This window comes from Primulina huaijiensis, chromosome 4 (genome assembly GCF_012295235.1).
Source record: "Primulina huaijiensis isolate GDHJ02 chromosome 4, ASM1229523v2, whole genome shotgun sequence".
Classification (NCBI taxonomy): Eukaryota; Viridiplantae; Streptophyta; class Magnoliopsida; order Lamiales; family Gesneriaceae; genus Primulina; species Primulina huaijiensis.
The window spans coordinates 23,741,297-23,763,700 of record NC_133309.1 but is presented as its reverse complement, the minus strand read 5'-3'; the positions used below and the strand labels follow the sequence as shown (position 1 = coordinate 23,763,700).

The window sequence follows — 22,404 nt, the reverse complement described above, 5'->3', positions numbered from 1 at the left end:
CATGGTTAATTGAACAAATAGTAACAAACTTCAAAGAATCTGATAAAAATTGTCTACGACCAAACATAGTTCATTAAACAACAATTTCATATGTACAAAGCTGTTCATGCCTCTAAGGCCTCACAGTTTAATCAGTAACATAAATGATGTTTATCATATCACCTATAAAGAAACAAAATTACACTTCATACCTCTGGGACAAACTCAGCTGATGGTAAGAAACTTACTAGCACAACGTCTAGGACCACGTTGCCGTTTCTTTATCTTTCCCCAACTCTGCAGAACTCCAACTTTACTGCGAGTCGCCGGTACTTTCAGAATGGAGGCCATTGTTTTCTTGGCATTTGAAGGATATGATCTGGAGTGGGTTTTGGGTGTTTCATTCGAATTCTTTCCTACGTTTCTCTTTGATGAACATGTTCTCTGGAATGGTTTAACCGTGTGATGGTCTTTAGTTGCACGGCCCTTTAATGATCTACAGGACAGAGTAACTCTTTCTTTCTCTTTATTGACTTCGCGAGAGAGATTTAGGGCCTTTTTCTGAGATAGCATCAGTGCCGCATCCTTAAACTCGTCGTTGGTTGAGCCATTTCGCAGTTCCATAACCTTGTTTTCTTGGTCCTCGGTATTACCAGTCACAGTAGCTATTTCAGCAAGCCAATACAGACAGTTACTTAAGTTAAAGTCCTGCCTTATAGCTGAGGATATTAAGAGTAAAGTCTCTGCAGCAATCCCATCATGTTCAATCTCAGGTTTAGATTCTCCTCGTTCAGATAAAAGACTAGGAGTACCAAGTAGCATATCCTTGGATTTTCCTCTTGGCGGAAAACCCTCCTTGTTCTCTGGACTCACAGGAGCCTCCAAGTCTGTCTCTCCAGCAGATTTAGTCCCAACATCGTTACATGACAAAGATGGAAATGTCCCATTGGCGGTTACACCAACGTTTAAGTCTATGTGAGTTTCAAATTCCATTAACTTTTCACCGATCCTTGCATCAGGGTCGACTTTGACACACTTCTCTTTACTCATTTCAAGATGATGAACAGAGCTAGCATTCAAAATTAAAGCTTTGTCAACACCAGAAGCTTGTGATATTTTACTTTCGAAAGAGCATGGAACCCCACTACTATAGTCTGGTTTTTCTTCAAAGGAGAGCAAATGTTTTTTTGGATCTTCAATTTTGTATTCCTGATTCGAATTCAGAAGGTCTACTTGAGTAATTACAGTCTCCGATAAACAACTGAGAGGCATAGAATTCAAATCGATACCCATGGCTCTATTTCTATCAACAGAGTCCCTACCATAGCTATCATGCCCGCAGTGTTTAGGTACAACAGGTCCTGTTTCTACCTCTCCAGAAGCATGAGGATCGTGGTGTGAAAACTCCAAGTGGCACGGAAAAGGTTCCAAAGGACTAGTCAAACTTGAAGCCACAGATTCAAGTTGTATGGGTTCATTTAAGTCGATCAAAATTTTTTTATCCCGGCGTCTTGCATCAAAAGAAGTAGAATCTCCAGCCTTAAAAGGACCAAGTGCTGAATCCCTTTTAGTATCTTTAGAAACAATTACCTCATTAAACCGCTCCCTCTCTTCTGCATCATGGTACACAGAATCTGGAAATCGAAGATTCAAAAATCTTATTTCATGACCTTTACTCATGAATGACGGAGCTTGGACTCTATTATAACAGTTTCTTGTCAGCAGCAAACCAGGATGTGCAGTTGTTGGTTCTTGAAAATTCTCCGCAACAAAATCTGAAGATCCTCGAAGATTATCTGTGCTCAGAATAGACAGCTTATTATCTATTCGATCTCCAAGGATCCAGCTAGTTGTATGTGATGTTTGAGAAACCTCAGACCGGGTTTGAGACAAACAGTTATTTGATTGTGATGTGGGAAATTGTGCATGCCGAGCAAACATTTCTCTCACCTTGATTTCATCCATTAACTCCCTTTGTCTTCTGTACAATCTGTGTAGTTCCTGAAGCTGGAAGGACAAGAAAAAAGATGAACGAAAAAAAGCTACTCTATAGAGATACGTGGAACAAAAAAAATCAAATAGAAATACAGGTTAAAGAGTAAAACGAAGGTCATTAATGATGTCAATAGATTGCACAGTCAACAGTTAAAACATGATAGGGATATACATACCTGATATTTAAATGTAGCTTCATGCTTCTGCATTATCTGGCTCAATAACACCTTGTCATAACCCAAATGTTGATCCATATTAAATGGTAGCAAAGAAATGCCGTTCCCTTCTTCTTCTCCATTCTTACCATCAAATACGAATGGGAGCGAAGAAAAACCACTTTCACTCTTATTAAAATCCCTCAGTTGGTAAGATGAAGGGATGTAGCTTGTACAATTCATAGTTCCTCCTACTTGCCCAGAAAGAAAACTTTAAGTCGTTAAGTGCAACCAGGAACTAAAATCATTTCACTAACTAACGTATAAACATGAACTAATAATTGGGCATTCCTTGTAATTTTGTGGTGTAAGAAAATATGTATGATACTGAAGAAGACAGGGAGTTGAAATGGTGAACCGACTATTTGAGCAAAAATGAGTGAGTCTGTGGAATTCAATGTCAATGAATACAACAAGATAACAACATCAGAAATCAAAAGCACCAAAAGATCAAAACAAAAGAAAAGGACATATAGATAAAAAAGCAATTGACTGGGCAAATGCATAGAGCCCAAAAGGCCATAAAGAATACAACTTTCCCATCAGTTAACACTAAAGAAAGGGAATCTTTCAAATTTAAACAACACATCTGCAAAAACAAATGGGCATCCGCAAATTCAGGATCAGTATCTCTATTTCCTGGTGTCCTCTGATTACCAAATCCGCATTTTCCAGCTGTGACCAACAAAGAAGTTTAAAGCAAGAAGCCACAAATATTAAGAAAAGAAAAGAGGAGATAAACATCAGAAAGCTAATAAAATAGAAATAATTACACAAAAATGGAATGAAATGGGAAAAAAATGAAATAAGACATTAGCATAAATTTTATTTCCATAATGGAGAAATTATGTCACAATGGATGGATCCTATCATCAAAACGACAGCTGACCATCAAATTCAAAAATGGAAAGTAAGAAAAGAATCAAGCTTTCCCACAAACACACTGTCTACAAATCACAAAAGAAAAATATCCCAGATGAGAATGAACAGAACAGATCGAAACACATGACTTATTAACTCGAGAAACGAAGAGACTTTCGCAAATTACCACAAAATCCAAGGCCAAAAATCCCACTTGAATCCACCAGCAGCAGCAGAAACAAGAACTACTTTTCACTGGGAACTCAACAAACCTCGAACATTAAAAGCGTGACAAATCAAAAAGACAAAAGGGAGTCTTTTTTCAGAGGAAAAATAGAAAAGAAGTGAAATGGTGAGAACCCATTACAGAGAAAACCCGAGGAATCGAGCTCACAGGCTTTGAGAAAGCTGTCACACAATGAGAGAAAAAGCATCTGGGATTCAGTTGGTGCAAGAAAAGGGGAAGAAAGCCATGAAAAGAAGGCTTGAATTGGTGAACACGCAAAGGCCAATGGAAAAGGGAAGCTCAGTTAGAAAAAGAAAAAAAATGGAGATTTTTGGATCTGATGGGGTCAGAGGAACACAGTTTACTAAGAAAGTGGGGGAGGAAGAGCATAAAACTTGAATGAGGAGACATGGGATTTGTCAATACTGGGCCCCACAAGGGGAGGTGGTGTGCTATGGTGTGTGGGGGATAACAGGGGAATCTTGTTTGAACTTTTAGTGAGTGTTGTTCTTAGGATGATCTTTGGGTTTCTTGTAATATCTTGATTTATCAAGAAATTGGATTTATTTTGGGATTTAATTAAAAAATAAATTGGAAAAACATATTTAAAAATTGATTTCACTATCGAATATCACGACTTTAGGATGATCTCTCTAGCTCACATGGGAAAATAATAATTTCTTTCTTTAGATTTAAATTTGATGAGAATGGGATTTAGGCTACTTTCAACAAGGTTTGTCAAACATTTTTAAAATCAAAGATTAATTTAGAGAATATATCTTTCAAATGCTAAAAAAGTCATGAATTATAGGGACTTAATTTCNTTGCACTATCTGATCGGCAAAAAAATGTGTTTACACTCATTGGGCTCACTTGTCTTTCTCGGATGAAAATCAGTACAAAACATTTAAAATATGATACTGACATATAATATTTGAGTTCCAGCTGTTTCATATCGAGTACTAATATATGATTTTGAGTACCCAAACATGTATAACAAATATTAGTACTAATAACATATACATCTAAAAATAGTACAAAATATTGAAAATAGAGTACTGATAAAGGATATCTGAATACCAATTGTTTCAAATCTTGTATTAATATATGATTTTTGAGTACTCAAAATATGTGTACCAAATGTTGATATTAATAAAATTGTTTCAATTTTATACTCACAATCTTGTATTTTTTATTAGATATAAAATAGTTGATATTCAAATATCATATATCAGTAACATGTTTTCAATACTTTATATTGATTTTCATCCGATAGACAAATGTATCATTAATACTAATATTTTTTTATATATATTTGAGTACACAAAAATTATATGTTAATATCATATTTAAAACAACTGGTACTCAAATGTCATATATTAATATCATATTTTTGATGTTTTGTAATGATTTTCATTCAATAAAAGATATACGAGCTCAAAGAGTTCAAACACATTTTTTTGACATGGGACTGAAAGCAAATTTTTGTTTGTTTTTGGAGATTTTTGAGCAATTTACCGAATATATAAAGGGTATTTCAGAATTTTATTTTTAAAACAGGAGGACGTCACTAAAAAATTCTCAAATTTAGAGGGTAAATTTGAATCCTTCTCTTATCGAAACATAATGTGAAAGAATATTAAATATTGCTTTTAAAAAAGAATATTATTTAAATTTCAATATATTGTTATAATAATCAAGACCATATAGTACTGCCTAATCCTACAGAAGATACAAAAAAATCAAAGATGTGTATATATCTGACTCATTATTGACCATTGGATCAATATCTCACGGTACGATAGGCTCCATTTGGATTTAAAAACTTTTTGCTTTAAAAAGTGCTTTTTTAAAATGAATTTTAAAAATACTTTTTTAAATCATAGATGTTATGCAAGTTATGCTTCTATTTTTGCAGTGTTTCTCGAGTGACCCATCCCATATCCGAACTTTGCCATCGACGCAGCCTGTGGCAAAATGTCCAGAACCAGCTAGCCAAAGCAAAACAAGTGACTCCATCCTGCCTGATGTGATCGGATGAATTGGGTGTGAGATATGTGGACAATTTCGTCGGGTCGGGTTATATTCTTCCAGAAGAGGTTTTCCCTGGCTCTGGAAATATCTGTACACTTAAGATAACAGAGATTGTTGGTGGGGCGTTGGATGGTTTTCCGATATATCCACTCTGATGCTCAAGTCAATATTTTATGAAGAGAATGAATATTTCGTTTGCAAGAGAATATATTTGAATATCGGATAAACCTGAAATTTATAAGAAGAAATCAGACAGGACTTGGTTTCCAGTGCCCATATGCTATTCACGATGGATAATTGTCCATACCTTGCTTACTGTCATTTTTGAATCTGACAACCCATGCCTAGTCCGATCGAGTCACATCGCTCTTGCATACTTTGAAAAGTCTCCTAATGATGATTAAGTCATGATGCCCCATATCTTACGAGTTCAAACGTGACGCCTGTACTGTAATGCCCGGGAAAGCATCCTTGTGGCAGAACTCCCCTCGGATGCTTGTCACCCGGGTATTACTACCCGGGCCCTCCCCTCCGGACACCAAAGATCTACCCGAATTCTTACCACCCGGGTTCCAAGATGAACCTTGCCCCTGCCGATCTTACGGGCTACCTTAAGTCCACCCTGGAGATGACCCGAGAATAAGATATTCCTTGGGTATCACTGCCAAACAGGATGAAGATAAAGAACTCGGAAGGACTACCCACGAAAGAATGATCGGTAGATTTGATCCAAATATATAGGAAGTGATATTAACTTGTGTTAGGACCAATGGAATCCAGATATCTCCACACTCGTATGATATTGTCGACTTTGGGTTTTAACCCTCATGGTTTTGCTTTTGGAACCACCTAAAAGGCCTCATACCAATGGAGATTATCATTCCATCTTTATTAACCAATGATCTTTCTCTACATCTTCTAATGTAGGACTTTGGTTGCATCCCAACAATCCTCCCATCAAACGAAGTTCCACTATTATTCTCATGATCCGAGCCTCCCATCAAGCCTTATTCGTCCTCCAATCGAGGTTACTCCACTTCACTGCGTTGGAGCACACGCCTTACATGAATACTGGGAGCATAAACCACCTCGAGAGTTTTAATCAACGATTTTTACAGGGAGCCCTCTCCTCCTTCGTTTAGGTATCGAGGATTCTACCCACACGGCTCGATCTGGACCATGGCTCTGATACCACTTGTTAGGACCAATGAAATCCAGATATATCCACACTGGTATGATATTGTCCACTTTGAGTTTTAACCCTCATGGTTTTGCTTTTGGAACCACCCAAAAGGCCTCATACAAATGGAGATTATCATTCCATCTTTATTACCCCATAATCTTTCTCTAGATCTTCCAATGTGAGACTTTGGTTGTATCCCAACAACTTGCATGTAAATATATATATGTTTGTCAAAAGATGGACGTACTTAGTTTGGGATCAAGACTGGATCGAACCAAATTTTCACTGCCTCGAAGGAATCTCAAAATATCCCCCTCCAAAACTAAACGGCTCCTGTTCAGTGAATGCATCACCACCAAGAAAAGGACTTTTTACTGAGAATCTCTTCTCTGTTACATTATCATCATCCTCTGAGAAACCACAAGCCAATCTGCAACTGAACATTGACAAAAACGACAAGTCGATCGAACCATAAAATACTAAGTGACCCCTTCTTATTTAACACATACTTCAAACTTACTACGTTAATCTTAATTGCCTCCCATCAACAGCCTCACACTTGGATGCACTCAACTCCATGAAATTAATTTGACTATGAGTAAATGAATTGTCTGACTCCAGTAGTAGGCTAATAGTTTAAACTTACATGGTGAGGAGTCACTAGTCGGTAGAGTTGTGGATTGTAGAGTATGTTTCTTACAAGGTGAGGAGTCACATGTGCACCTAGGAAATGAATGCTGTAGATCCCAGACTATAAGCTTATTATCCATGCCTCCTGTCGTAGCCATTGGATACCCTCCCTGAGTACTTCAATCCAGTTTAAACCAAAAAGGATTTAATAATCATGTCTTGCGAAAGAAACTTGAAATATATATTCTACTTCACAAAACATCACATGAAAACTTCACAAAGACTCAGAATAGTTGAAGTTAGATGTAAGTATCTGTATTTATTTCCTTTTATTTTACAGGATGAAAGATAACAAAGTAGCAAGTCACACCTTACTTCAAAAACTGCACGCTCGACTGATTCGGAATGAGCACTTAAAGAACTTACCACCTGATCGAGGATTAAAAATTGCAAGATCGATCAATAAAATCAACCAAAAACTGCCAATTTTGTCAGCAGTGGAACCATTCCAACGCATGTTAGTGGCATTGAAAATTAAAAAGAAAGAAAACAAAGCAAAAGCACCTTCCCAGTTGATATGTTGATGATATGAACTGAACCATTGTTTGAACCAGTGAGCACAATACTAGCGTCAGAGTTGATCGTCAAGCATGCGAGTACTCGGTCTGCGAGCATCCCAACATACAATGGCTAATGCAAAATCCAGTGTCTCTCTTATTTTGGAAACCATGAGCACTACTTACCAGAGCAAGAAGCAAGTTTCTAGGGATGTGACACTGTTCCCAGTTTCTAACTCTAGCAAACTCTTCAAGCCTATCTCTTAGTTCTTTTAGAGAGACATCTTTAACTATATCTGGACATGACTGATATTGGAGAGAGGATTATTTTAATCCTTATTTATTTTGATAAATTGATAATCTCAATTTAAGATTTTGTATTACAAGATTTTGGTAAATTTATCTCAGATGATTTATTTCTGACAGGGTATTTATATCTAAGATATTTTATCCTAGTTTAAAAGAATTTTATTTCTATTAAACTCTTGTTTTCATGTTTATAACATTTGTTTTATGGAAAGATAACTAGGTCAAAATATGGAGATCTACATATACGAAATATCCCGTGAAGAAGAGTGATCACTTTTGAAGAGGCGCAGCTGTTGGAGTTTTTCTGAACACTCACAAGTTCAGTATTGAAGATTTTCGTGTGAAGAATTCGTGTGATTGATTCACATAATTACCGTGTTGCTGATTAACGTTGACGACGCACAAGAACAACACTGGGTGAAGTGTTGGGTGAAGAGTCGTTTCGTTTGATTTAAGCAATAAGATTTTTTTTGTTTAATGCATCTAGTATTTACTTTGAGCTTTTGATGCATTTTAATTCCTTGGATTGTCAAGGAATTTAGTTTTGTTAATCTCACTAGTATTGTTTTATGTAAACGATTTACATATTTTTCTAATGAATTTTTGCCATGAAGCATTGCACAAGTATTCGTGATTGTGCATAATTTAAATCTGGTGTTTATTTATTAAAATTATATTTGTGTGTTAATAATTAATTTCCGCTGCATGTTGTGTACTGGTTTTGACAATAACAAAGCATAACATTAACTTTTGATACACACATCATAATTTAGACGAAATTAAAAGATTTTGCCACTGTTTTAATATTAATTAACCACATTTTTTCGACAATTTTCATGCTCAGTGGACAGCCCTTTATTGTTCCAACAAAACACTACGCATGTGGTATTGGAAATATGTTCCTATAATTCCACCATGACTTGATATCACTCACTCCTACATGCTATATTCTTTCCTAGGTATATAGGGCCTATGGTACCTCGTGAGCATACATGTATGAATAATTTTTTTTGATTGAATTATATAAGTTCGAACATGTCTGAGTCGAGATGATCAATATCGACTCGGTCTAATTATGTTTATCTATTCATTCTGATGGTAGTTAAGTTGCAATTACATGTATAATTGTATTAGTTAGTTTAAAAATTACATATTACTTAAATATATTGATTTTTAGTTTTTTATCAGGCAAGGTATACGCCGTAAATTTGTGTACACAAAATAGAGCAGAGAATTTCGTTCCACTGACATAAAGCTCGACTCACATCGCATATGTTTTACTCCGAATTCGTATGGAGAATTTCTTCTTCTTCTTTTTTAAATATTTGGATTAGTAATTTTAGTATCCAATAAGAAAAATAAAATCTATACATTTAAAAAGTTGTAAATATATGTATTGAAAAAAGACAAGCCAAATTGGGTGTGCCTTGTGATCTGTAATATTTTTTTCTACACATGCAAATGTATCGTTTGATAATCGACTGTGTAGATTTTGATGTGATGCAATAGCTATTTCAATCTTTATTTTATTTTCATGAGTAGTGTAGTTATTTATGTCACGATGTAATGAACAATTACAAATAAATAAACATTACACAATAGACGAAAATCGTATTTTTCGTCATGTATGTCTGTTATATGTGATATTGGTCTTACACGCTGTTATTAAAGTTAGATTTCAATCAAGTATCTCTTAACTTAATAATTTTAGTTATTTTTCATAATAGTAACGTGACATAAGCTCTCTACTAGTGTTAAGTCAGCATCATGTTGACGTCACAGTACAAAAAAAATATAATAATAATAAATACACGGATAAAATTGAAATCTGACAATAAAGTATATAAAATTATAATCTCAAATAGTCAAATACATAGGAGCAAAATTAAAATTTTTATCTTTACTTCATACTAAATTGTGGTTTCACAAAAACTCTTATGAGACCGTCTTATGATTCAATTTTATGAGACAAATCATCAATTCCAACCTGACCAATGAAAAAAATATTATTTTATATTAAAAATATTACTTTTCATTATCGATGCAAACTAAATTGATATTGATATAAATTATTGTTCCATAGATGCCTAGAATTAATGCTTTTTCTGTTTTTGTATTTAAATCTTTCTGTTTTTAAAAATTTAGTTCCAGGCATCTATTAAAAAATATAAACAGAAATATTTTTAGACATTTATCTAAATTTTAAAAAATTGAACTTAATTAAAAAAATATATTTAAAGCTGCTGACTATGCATCAAAACTCGTCCTTAAATTATGTTTAACCCGTATATTAATACATAATCCACGAAACATATATATGCCTCTGAGCTTGTTCAGAGAATATTTATCTTCTTTATTTTCTTCTAAGATAGAGCTTTTTAATATATTATATTTCATTTATATCGATTATCATTTCAACGATCAACTTCTACCGTAATGATATCTATGCTATCTAATATCGTCATAATATCAGCCAATTTCACACTCGACAATAATGTTACATCTATAATGATGTTTGAATGCTATCAAAACGTACGACAGATCACGGAAGTTTCATTGCTTATAAACTGTCTAATCCGGCAAGGAATTTTCTGTCAAAATTATTTACATCTATTTCTCTCGTATACCCCCAATATCATCTATTTTTCAGCAACTCTTTGGATTCAAAGATACAGAACCAGCCACCCACAGCCTCTGCAACAAAAGGTCAGAATTCAAGTTTGAAGGTTCTTCATAAAACTATGAAGAGGGAGTTTCTGTGAACAAGCATATAATAACCAGTTGCTAAAAGATTTTCTTTCCTTCACCCGTCAAAAATAGTTGCAAAATATGGGAAAAATATGAACGGGAACAAGGGATCATCAAGGGCTTGTTAAGGTGGGAGCATAAAAATACTACTTCCAGTTGCGAATTCCTAGTCAGAAACTATATAACGTCAGAGTCCTAAGATGTCAACTAAAATTGGATTTTATCAACTTCATCATCCTGCTGCCAAATAGAATTTCCACATGGAGATGGGTGACCAAAACTTCTGCCCCTTCCACGTCACTGCAAAACAAAAGAAATATAGCAACTTATAAGAGCCAATAAATTCAAAATGCAACTGAGAACTCAAATCTTTCTATGAAAAACTTCTACTAAGAAAAGTACCAGAGACAAAAGAAGATCATTCCTAGCTTTCTTGTAATCGTTTATCATGAAATTTCAAGTTTGGAAATCAAAAACAACATTGCTGCAAATAACACATTACATTTTACACAACTGCAAAATAAAATAGAAGACACCCTACGCCCCAGATATCGGTCATAATAAGAAATTTTCTTCCTATATTTTGATGGCATTGCGCAGGAAACGCTAACGAATAACAATAACTCTTCACAAATAGCAAAAAATATTACACTTACCATATAGTTTTCTGGACATCTTTCTCATCTCACAACTGATTAATGCCTAGAAACATGTAGGTTAACAGATGTCATTTCTTCGGATCTGCCATTCATCTCCTCCTGAAATAAGGTTTAGCAAATTGAAAGCCAATAATCAATTAGCGCAGAATATGCAATAATAACAGAACTACGGAGTTTTCATGGAAACAACTCATGAAGCTCATTATAATTACACAAATACAAACTCCCATCACTTTTTTTTGTTTCTTCCGCTTCATTCATGAGTGGAAACTAGATCAGAATCCCACCAACACAAATATGACTCTGCCGTACTCGTCACTTTCTAAATCATCGACTTTATCTCTGAAATAAAGACCTCATTTATCACCCAATTAAAATATCATCAGCCCAAAAGTTGCTTCAAATGTTTTTTCGAAACTGAAACGTATCTTCAATTCGTGCTTGTTGATTACTCTGTCTTGAAACATTTTCCATGAAGAAGAATATTATTTTAGTGTTACATCCTCAGTAAAGCATGCATTATGTTCATCCTCTTCATCTTTACCTCAATGGCCCCAACAACGTATTTAGTAACAAAACTTTTATACATGCTTAATCAATCTCTTTTCCCAAGGCCAACCACATCTAAACTACGGGACTCGTCTTTCAAAAACATCACTCCACATGAAAAGCTCATTGCAAAACAAAACCAAGATTCTATTTGCATTAGAAAAGTGGTGAATTAATGATTTGAAGTGCTTAGATTGGCAATCCAAACCATTCCTCGTTTTTGCACCTAATCAATGGAAAGATGAATAACGATAATAGGGAGATGAGAGAATATCAACGGCCAGTTACAATTCTTAAACAAGTAAAAACTTCTATATCACAAAGAAGGTAATCGAATCGTTTATAAATATTTTGTAAATCAAGTAGTAAAAATGATCACAAGTAGCAACTCAATGCAAGGCAACAATGCATATAAACATTCACGTACTAGTAACATCAGTCTATCATTCATCATCTCACAGCAGACATAACACCCCAGTAAGTCGCTAATCCTCCATGTTGAACTGAAAATAATTCTAATTTTATTCACAGTAGTTCCAACATCGAAGCCTAAATTAGCAGAAACACTATCATCCAGTCCATTAATAGAAACAACCTCAAACAAGAATAACCTGCCCCCAACACCACCTTGAAATTCAATGAATTAGATCAGAGACAGCCAAACACATCACCGACCACCGCCTTCTAACAACATACAAACTGGACAATAAGGTAAAAGTAATCCTCAAAATCGCATACGACTGAAAACCTTTAAAAGACGAGGACGGGGTAGAAAAACTCCACTCTGGTAATTGTTGACTAGGATGAAACTGATGCACGATACAGGTGATGAACCAAGTGGTCAGGTGTTCCATAATCTATGTATGCTATTTATTAAGCGAAGACTTATATGTAATGGTATCCTTATGTCCACTCACAATATTACTCCTTTGTATTTCCAAATAGTGGATTTTAGAGATTTATATTGTAAATTTGCACCACCTTCAACGATATCAAGGAGATTCTCACCGATTACATCAAGACCCCACATAAAAATCATCTCCAACGTTTGCTTGGGTATTTTATTGGCTTGTCATGATAAATAATTTCCATCAAACATTTCATAATGCACAGACATGAACCGAACAATAGTTTATATGACATTAAAAGGATGGTGCTAAATTCCTATGCTTGGATTATTTTATTAGATTTATCAATAATGACATCCGTGAAAAGTTTGGGAAAAGATGTCCATTTTATTTATTATGCATTCAAGAGATTATATATGCGAAAACCTGACAAACTACAATGAATGAATAAATTTGGGCAGAAACTATAAACTTCTATCAAATACTTCCATGACAGAGGAAAATACACGACAAATAGAAAATACACAATTTTCCAAATATAAACATTCCAAATAAGCTGAATATGTAAATCGAATCTCTCCACGAAATTTTTCAATTCGTTTGAGGATATGAGTGCATGGCCTTGTAAGAAAACTCAAAAATATTGTATGAATTTTCGGAGAGTCGGAGAGAGCGTGACCTTCTCATTCATCACTCTAAAGCACAAACCTTAGCACCGGTGTAAATATGACACCTTCCTCTGGAACTTCATCACTCTCCCCACTCCCACCCACTCGCACAAGCTATGGGTTTAGGTTAAATTTTGTAAAATGTCGACAATCGAGCGAAGGGTCGCCAAGAGGTATTATATGCCCATGCTGGTGTTGTGCTGTGTCTCTAATGCTAATATGCCAGCTAAAACTAAGAATACAACATGGTCTAGGATATTTTTAAAAATTTTAAAACTATGGTTGATCAACAAAATCAACAATATTGTGGACAAAAATTGTAGTTTGCTTGTCTCAAAAGTAACAAAAAGACTAGCTGCAAATTGATAACATTTTAAGCATAACAAACAGGATTCATGAAAAAAATTGCCCACGAGACAATTTCAGGAATTATCCATGGAATCAAAGTATCAAACACAATTCCCCATGTCACTCTTATTAAGGAAAACCAAACATTACTGGAGTGAAATGATTAAACTTTACACATGGCATCGTCCACTCAACTTAACAATATAAAACTAAAATTTGCAACTGAGAACTGGAGATTCTGGAGTTAATAAACTATATAGATGAAGTCAATGCATGCTGGTCTACAGTTGCAATTACATGTTCACACCCAAGAGTCATCCACAAAGGCCTATCGTCTAGGCCAGCATTATCATTTACATTGGACGTAAGGAATCCCAGACCATAAATTGACTTGCAATCACCCAAATTTTTTTTACAGAGTACCTCAGTTAATGGGAGGGTCCTGATCCAAAGAAACTGCTGATAGATTCTCGGTAAAAATTTCCAAATTAGGGGAAAATGCATCCTTAGTGGGATCATTTCTCACAACAGTATCATGGACCACATATGGTTCCGAGGCTCCAGAAACCTGTTGATAAGAGAGGAGAGAGAATGATCAAAACCTTACCCACCACATATCTCAATCTGACAATTCCGAACACACAAAAATAGAAGCAAAAAATATCACCAACTCCATGACAAAATCAGATTAAATGTGTTTGATATTGAGCTATGATTGCTACGAAAATTAGAACCGGGTCCTTGTTTGCTTTAAAATGTCATTTGAAAACTAATATAACATGCTTAACAGGTGGAATTCAATTAGTGAATGCAACAATTTGGAAAACAATTTTCCACTCAAACAGGGCTCAATGCAGGAATCAAATTAATTCTGTATCAAAAAGTTTATTCATCATTTAAGGGGTAACAAGAAACAACTATTCATCATTTAAGGGGTAACAAGAAATAACCTGTGGGTTTATTGACAAATCAACAGGTGCTAGATTCATCATTTCTGAATCAGCAACTTCCGCTCCTTTTTCTTTCTTAACATCACCTGCTTGACTAACATCATATGCAAAATGCTCCTTAGGTTTCTCACCTTCTCCAGACAAATTGTGACCATTCAGACTTGGATCATCACTTTGTGTTCCTTTTTCCTTCCTGTAATAAAATGGATATGATTATAAGTCAGATTAAATATTGGTCTAACACAGATTCGATGTAAATTAACAGACTATAACCGAAACAATTGTACATCTTCACCTCTTGCAATGACCAGATCCTGCAGTAAAGGAGCTTGGTTTGTTGGAGAATAGCACTCCACGAAGAGGCTTTCCATCGATGATAGTTTCAATAGTATATCCGTCCAGAATGCTTTTAGTGACTTTAGCTTGGAAGGTTCTTTTCCCTAAAGGCGTCTGGTATTCATTCAAATAGAAATTTTGCCGTGCTGCAACAAAATCAATGCATCATTTAGTAGATATCAAAAGCTCATAAAATAATTTAAAGAATTCCATTTTCTAAAGCTTTTTTAAACCAAAAAAAATATGGAATCTGATCAATCTGGAAACTTGAAACGTCAAGCTGCGCTGTTGGATGATGAAACATCTCGCGAAAGTATTATACTTCATATTAATCAGATACATACATATTTTCCCTCCCAGCGTGGTCCAGGGTTATCATCAAATCAGGTTTCAGCTGAAAACAAAAAACAGCTGTTTCTTACCTGGTGGCATATAACTTGATATCGGCATGGGTTGATAAATGGTAGTATCATGCAAATTTTCAAGTCCAAAGGCAGCCTTTCCAAATGAATGAGGAACAGAGGATTGATCTTGGCATTTCAACTTCAATTGTTTCCTCAGAGATAGCTTCTCTATCCGCCGCTCATCTCGCTCAACTTCTCTAGAAAGCCCTGGTATTGAAATTCTATAGCACAAAAAGAAAAAAAACAACCTGTGGAATATCACGATTAAAATGAGGGAAAAAGATCAAACCTGTGTGCAAGAAATACATGTCATCTAGTGCCTCAAGATTCTTATCGCAACCACCAATAAAAACAAGTACACCTCCCATCTGTGGATCCAAATTTTCACCGGCCATAGAAAACCTACCAGAAGGGCCTTCACCAGTGGACACTATTTTCACCCACGTGCCATTTTCTACCAAAAAAATAGTTCATAGTCAGTATGAAAGTTAGGTGATCATCATATTCAACAGCCATGCTCACAACGTTGCTCAAATAATATTCTACTACCCAGCAAATTGATTATAATGCTACAACATGAGCTTCAACTGCCCTCCCCCCCTTCTTTTATCAATTAGTCTGCAAATGATACCACAAACATCTTATGCATAAACATTCAACAAATGACATCCGAAGTGAAAATTTTCGATGTATATAAAGTCTGATAAGTAATCTTCTATAATGGAGACTAGTTTCAAAGTCACCAAGTAAAGTTTTCAAACTTCCCACAAAGAACCTCCGGGGAAGCAATAATGCCAAACTCATTACAAAACAACTTTAATACAAACTGACAATTACAGGATTTGATGTGAGTCTAATAATACAAATCCATGAGTTTCTCAAAAATTTATAGGTTAAACTGTACAGTAAACCTTATGATATTGTAATTTGTGAGGCTAATGCCTTTTTGCCGCAGACAATCCATTCCCATGGGTTTTCATAGTCATTCTCACATAAAAACCACAAAAGCATATGGCACAAAGTAAAAGCCGTCCTTCTCTTTGTCCCATGAATCATCCAATTCGGCTACGGGGTCCAAGATATTATGTGATTATAAATAACAGGGTAGTATATAAATAAAAAGAAAACTTACATACCAATGTCCAGCATATATAAATCGTTATACAAATTTTGCTCATCTGAAAATCCTCCAAAGACAATCAAGTTCTTGCCAAAAGTAACTGTTGTATGACCACCTCTAGGAGATAACAATTGGCCAGTGGTGTTCAGCTTGCACCAGACAAGAGTATCTATTTGCAGCAAGGATGAAAAATTAATCACATCAACACATAAACATAGATCACAAAATGTATAAAATTTTGTGCTGAAGTTGGTCATAGATAATATTGATGAAAAAAAAGTGGTGGCACCTGCATCGAGTATATGGACATCGGACAGATAGTAATTGCATGAATCTTCTCCACCTATCACAATAATTTTTTTTCCCCAGGATGAGCATGTATGGCTATCCCTCTTGCTCGGAGGAGTGCCTGAAGGTACTACACTTTTCCATGAGAACGTCTCTGCAGACAATGGAAGAAAGAATTTCAGTAAGCTGATTTTTGCTTAGTCACCCCTGATAAAGCACTGATGTTCTTTTTATGACAATGGGAACCATGATCTAATTCCTTAAGAGTGCGAGGGTAAATCGTAAACCCAATATGCACGTCCAATAAATCATGCACAGTGTTAAGCAAGCAAAAAGCTGTGTGTGTGTGTGTGCTGTATCAAGTTGACCGGCCAAAATCTATTTTTATTGGATTATCTATCAAAGATCCAATGACGAATCCCCAAGAGATCTAAGTAAAGCCTTTTTATAATCGACAAACAAAATTCAATAACAATTTTCAAGCAGAACAAAAATTCCCAATTAATTATCTAAAGAAGCTTCAGATGAGAAAAAGAAAAACAGGTACAGCAATGCGGAAATACAGTACATGTATGCAGGAAGTATGGTGTGACATTCATTCATTTTATTTTCTTAAAAGCTTTGATCTAGGAACCTCTTGTATATCATTTTGTTCACTTCATTCATAGTTAAGGATTTAGTGTCTACGAAGAAAATATTTCACAATGCCAACGAAGAGACAAATACACACGACGTGACATAGAAAATCATATGTACTTGTTTGCATCAAAGTGACTGTATGAGAAAAACAAAAAGGTGCATACCAGTATTTAAAATGTAAAGATCATCATAATAAATTTGATTGTTCTCAGATTTCCCACATCCACCAAATATGAAGAGTCTTTTGCCAATAAGTGCTGCACTGTGACCTTCTCTGGCTTCCGGTCCATCACCTCTTACACTTGGAGTAATCCATGAGTTCGTGGCTATCATGTACAAATATATGCTAACAAATAGATAAAGTGCATACCGGTTGGGCCAAATTTTGGATGTAATTTTAAGGTTCCACATTTATAATAAAATTAATCACGAGAAGAAAAACAAAAAGAAAAGAAAGGAAGCATTATATATCTCTAAAATCTTAGATTCAACAGTGGCTATCAACAAAATAAAAAGGTTCATCGGATGTCGTGACGTTTTCCCTCACAACACCAAATTGCACCAGAAATTGGCTGGAAAATGAATAAAGCACGTCAAACTTTAAGAACCTACTAGGCATTGCTATCGAATGGAGATTATCCACGGATAAAACTTAGACAGAATTCCATGTCTCTATTCTTTTAGCGACAACAAAACTAATTATAGTTTTCAGTCAAGCAATAATTACTCCATTCAACACTATTCTACCGAGTAGAAGGGAATTTAAATGAAATCTTGCAGCAAGTACAACTTCATTATACCACACGGGAAAAACTGCAAGTACTAAAAGCAAACTCACAAGTGTCCAATATATGCAGATCATTAAGTGGTCTTCTCCCATCTGTACCACCAAACACAAACAGGCTTTCTCCAACCGTGGTACAGCTATGGCTGTCCCTTGGGGTAGGTGGCATACCATTCATCACGGGCTCACTCCATATCATATTTACTGCTCATAAAATGTACCAAACATTAGAAACTTGGACATTTTTGGAAAATTACATGCACATACACTCTCACACCGATGATCACATGCGTATTATACAAAAATATGTTGTTAGTACGCTATGGTGATGTAGACATGTTATGACTGCTGAGTTAATACGACAATGTAGATGTCGCTGAGAAACTTTGACATACGTTATTTATTTCAGGCGCATATTCTTTAAATTCAGATTTCATGCATATATTACTCCTGCTATGGATATTGTGTTGCATGAATTGACTTATCCACATGCTATTGGTTTTGTGCTCACCCCGTTCCTTAATTCTGATGCATGCTAATTAGGGCTGGCAAAAACCAGAAAATTCCCGACCCTTCCCGACTTCCGACCCGGGTCCGACCCGAAATTTTCCCTACCCGAAATTTTCCCCGTCCCGACCCGCTCAGAGTCGGGAAAGGGATCGGGAATATAAGATATACCCGACGAGATTCCCGACCCGACCCGAATATATTAATAATATTTTTATTAGATTTTAAAAAAAAAAATAGGAAATCTGTACAAGCAAGGGCGGAGGGAGAGTTTGTAGCCCCGGTGGCCCAAAAAATCAAATTATTTTAATATATGAAATTTGGTCCAAATGCAATTTAGCCCAGTAGCCCAATTAACAAAAATAATAAACATATTCTCACCCTAATTAAGAAAATGGGCTTAATTTTTTGAAGAGCTTAGGTCTTGCGGCTTTTTTGCTCTGCCACTGAAGAGAACGGATTCAATTGTTGAGTGCGGTTGTTTATTTTCAGGTCGCGGTGCCGTTGACGAAGTAAGAGGTAATGTTAAGAATAGGAAATCCCCACTTTCTGTACAAGCATCTTCTTTTTTTACGTATTGTTTAAGAACTTCATGGGTTCCTAAAGCTGCTCAAATTCAAGTTGAATTTGTCATTCTACTGGTGAATGTATATTATGTATTGATTGTGCATTTGTGCTCTCCCTTTTGTGTATTGATTGCATTTTGAAGAAGCCTGGGAATAAAATACGTCCAAATCTAAAATGAAGGTGGTGTTTGCTACTATTTACAACGTGAAAGATTTGAAAGTGGCTTCTGAAATGTGTTTGATTATGTTTTACAGATGTGAGCAGGAAATTTAAACCTTGATAGTGTGTATGTGAGTATGTTTATTGGGACTGTGTAAATGAGAGAACTATTTTTACAAATATAAGAAGTACATGAAAACACACTAAGAAGAAACACACACTCAAAACCACAAAACACACACAGAATGATATCCCATTATGCAAAATAATGATAATGAATTTATTTGGAACTCAATCATAGTTGTTTAAAAAGTATAGTACGCTTATTTCGATACATTTTATTATAAGAAAAGGTAAACATTATAGAAGAAAGACTTGCCTTAAGTTATTGACTTGCCTCTCTGTTGTGATATTGTTTTTGACTCGTGTGGGCACCAATTTCTTTTTGCATGCTGCTTTAAATTATTATTGTCACTCCCCTAATTACGTAAATTCCTAAGCACCTTTTGACTGTATTTTTTTACTCTACTTGAATAGTCTTTGATAGGATGTCTTTTGGTTGTGATGGATTTTCTCTCAGGTGAAGATTAATTCTTAAGAGCTTGGGAAATTATAAGGCTTCTGATTTGGTTTTCTCCTCTTTTAACATTCAAGGTGAGTTGGTTTCAGAGCCTATTTTGTGTTTTATACAGATGTGTATTTAGAATTGTGATATTAATTGAAATTTTGTTAAGTTAGAGATTAGTAGAAATCGAGGAAGCTTGTGAATGATTTATTTCTAATTTTGCATTAAAATTATTTGAAGTGTTTGTTTGGTTTACTTTGTTCAAATATTTGTTTTTTAATGCACTAGAACTTATGGATACATTTATAGACAACTCATCTTTTTCTTTTATTATTGATTATTGATTAAGGGAACATGGATGCATCTAGTGGAAGTAGTAGCCTTCCTTCTACCACTGAACCTGAAATATTATCTCCATCCAAAACACCTATCATCCAAGAAGAAGTAGTGGATGTTGGAGCTAAAAGAAAAAAAGTAGCGAATGTGTGGTCACATGCCAAAAAAATTGTGAGGAAAAATGACAAAAATGAGGTCATTGCTATTGTTGATGTCTGCAATTATTGCAAAACTGAAGTTCATGCCCATAGCAAAAAACATAGGAATAATGGCATTGATGGGCATGTGAAGAAATGCAAAAAAAATCCTCATAATGTAGTGAATTCGACTTCTTCTCAACCTATCTTAACACAATCGTCCATGAATAATGCTTTGACACCCCACATCTTTAGCCAAAAAAGCTTGATGATAAGGTTGTTGCATTTGTTGTTAAAGATGAAATGCCGTTTAAGGTAGTGGAAGGGGCAGGGTTTATAGAGATGATGAAGGAGGCTCAACCTCGATTCAAGATACCTAACTGAAAGAAAATTGCATCTCTTGTGTGGGATTTATATGTTGTGGAAGTGGCTAAGATAAAGAGTGTCATCCGTGATCAAAGGGTAAGTATCACGACTGATACTTGGACCTCGATTCAAAATATCAACTATATGGTAATCACTGCTCATTTCTTGGATGATGATTGGAAATTGCATAAGCGAATAATAAATTTCACCAAGATCACCTCTCACAGAGGATATGACATCGGCAAAGTTTTAGACATGTTTGAGTGACTGGGGGATAGACAAAGTTTTTACTATAACAGTTGATAATGCTAGCACGAATGATAAAGCAGTGGAGTACATGGGAAAAAGACTAAAGGAAATGGGCACTCTGTTATTTGATGGTAAGTACTTGCATTTGAAATGCTGTTGTCATATTATAAATTTAATTGTCAAGAGTGGATTGAAGTTTCTTAATGAGTCAGTTGAGTCTATTAGAAACTATGTGAAATATATTCATTCTTCTGGGGCAAGGTTGGACCAATTTAGGGAGTGTGCTATCCTATTGAAGATGGATAAAATGTCAACCGTTCCAATGGATGTGCCTACAAGGTGGAATTCCACCTATAAAATGCTTTCTGTTGCATACAAGTTTAAGAAAGTGTTTGGAAGGATGACAGAGAATGCACAATTTGTTGAATATTTTGAGTAGATTGATGGCTCGGAGAATAAAAAGAGAGTGGGGCCTCCCAACGAAAAGGATTGGGAAAAATCACAAGTCTTTGTCAATTTTCTCAAGAGGTTTTATGATACTACGTTGCAACTTAGTGCTAGCAAGACAACTACATCAACTTTGATTTGGGAGGAAATAGTTTCAATGAGGACCGTCATTAACGAGACAATGCTTGACATCATAGATCCTTCATTGCAAGAAATAGCTATGAGAATGGAAAGTAAGTTCAAGAAGTATTGGGGTGATCTTGAGAAGGTGAACAAGCTTATTTTCCTAGGTCATATTCTAGATACTCGTTATAAACTTCAAATGATTGCAATACATTTGGGGGATATGAAATTGGATGCTACTAAAATACAATCATTTGTTGATGGTTTAAAGAATTGTCTAATGGATTTGTATCATGCATATAAAGGCATTTCACCTTTTGATACTTTTAACGAGATTGATGATGGTGATGTTGACAGAGAGTTGATGGAAATTTATAAGAATGATCCCGTTAAATTGAACTATCATCTGAAAATGTCACAAGTAAGAAAATCTCAAAATCAAGAAGAGATAACTAATGAAGTGGACAAGTACTTGTCGGATCTTTTTGTGAAATGGAGCTCAAGCTTTGATGTTTTGGAGTGGTGGAAAGGGAATACAACAAGATTTCCAGTATTTTCAAAAATTGCCAAGGATATTTTTGCAATCCCTTCATCTACTGTTGCTAGTGAGAACGCTTT

General features: G+C 35.2%; 2 protein-coding genes and 1 long non-coding RNA gene across 5 annotated transcripts in view; all 3 read right to left on the bottom strand.

Moving 5' to 3' along the window:
* Positions 1 to 37: 37 nt before the first annotated feature.
* LOC140975572 (uncharacterized) lies at positions 38 to 3,705 on the bottom strand. 2 transcript variants are annotated; one of them, XM_073439338.1, is made up of 3 exons: positions 3,225 to 3,705; positions 2,151 to 2,380; positions 38 to 1,986 (listed from the first exon to the last, which is right to left on the bottom strand). In XM_073439338.1, the coding sequence occupies exons 2-3, from the start codon at positions 2,370 to 2,372 to the stop codon at positions 205 to 207; spliced, it is 2,004 nt and encodes a 667-aa protein (XP_073295439.1). In that variant the 5' UTR covers positions 2,373 to 2,380; positions 3,225 to 3,705; the 3' UTR covers positions 38 to 204. The 2 variants fall into 2 exon arrangements, with proteins under 2 accessions (XP_073295439.1, XP_073295438.1); XM_073439337.1 differs by having other exon boundaries at positions 3,238 to 3,705.
* A 3,498-nt stretch (positions 3,706 to 7,203) lies between these two features.
* Positions 7,204 to 7,786, bottom strand: LOC140974848 (uncharacterized). The gene is made up of 3 exons (XR_012174885.1): positions 7,688 to 7,786; positions 7,494 to 7,552; positions 7,204 to 7,300 (listed from the first exon to the last, which is right to left on the bottom strand). It is a non-coding gene; the product is annotated as an uncharacterized lncRNA (long non-coding RNA).
* A 2,766-nt stretch (positions 7,787 to 10,552) lies between these two features.
* LOC140975571 (uncharacterized) overlaps positions 10,553 to 22,404 on the bottom strand; it is a 14,303-nt gene continuing 2,451 nt past the window's right edge. The window contains exons 2-12 of one of the 2 annotated variants that reach the window (XR_012175000.1): positions 18,385 to 18,534; positions 17,711 to 17,872; positions 16,909 to 17,061; positions 16,636 to 16,788; positions 15,789 to 15,953; positions 15,518 to 15,706; positions 15,055 to 15,241; positions 14,760 to 14,952; positions 14,233 to 14,377; positions 11,394 to 11,495; positions 10,554 to 11,037 (exon numbers count right to left, since the gene is read on the bottom strand). Coding sequence is in view for 1 of the 2 variants with exons in the window: in XM_073439336.1 (XP_073295437.1) it covers positions 14,234 to 14,377; positions 14,760 to 14,952; positions 15,055 to 15,241; positions 15,518 to 15,706; positions 15,789 to 15,953; positions 16,636 to 16,788; positions 16,909 to 17,061; positions 17,711 to 17,872; positions 18,385 to 18,534 (1,496 nt within the window). In the remaining variant the exon portion in view is untranslated. Of the gene's footprint in view, positions 11,038 to 11,393; positions 11,496 to 14,232; positions 14,378 to 14,759; positions 14,953 to 15,054; positions 15,242 to 15,517; positions 15,707 to 15,788; positions 15,954 to 16,635; positions 16,789 to 16,908; positions 17,062 to 17,710; positions 17,873 to 18,384; positions 18,535 to 22,404 lie in introns of both variants that reach the window. The other variant, XM_073439336.1, reaches the window with a different exon arrangement.

Excerpts from the sequence above, each read along its gene's own strand:
- LOC140975572 (XM_073439338.1), bottom strand. The coding sequence starts at position 2,372 with ATGAATTGTACAAGCTACATCCCTTCATCTTACCAACTGAGGGATTTT. Across the intron at positions 1,987-2,150 it reads AAGCTACATTTAAATATCAG|CTTCAGGAACTACACAGATT; the intron begins GTATGTATATCC and ends TTGTCCTTCCAG.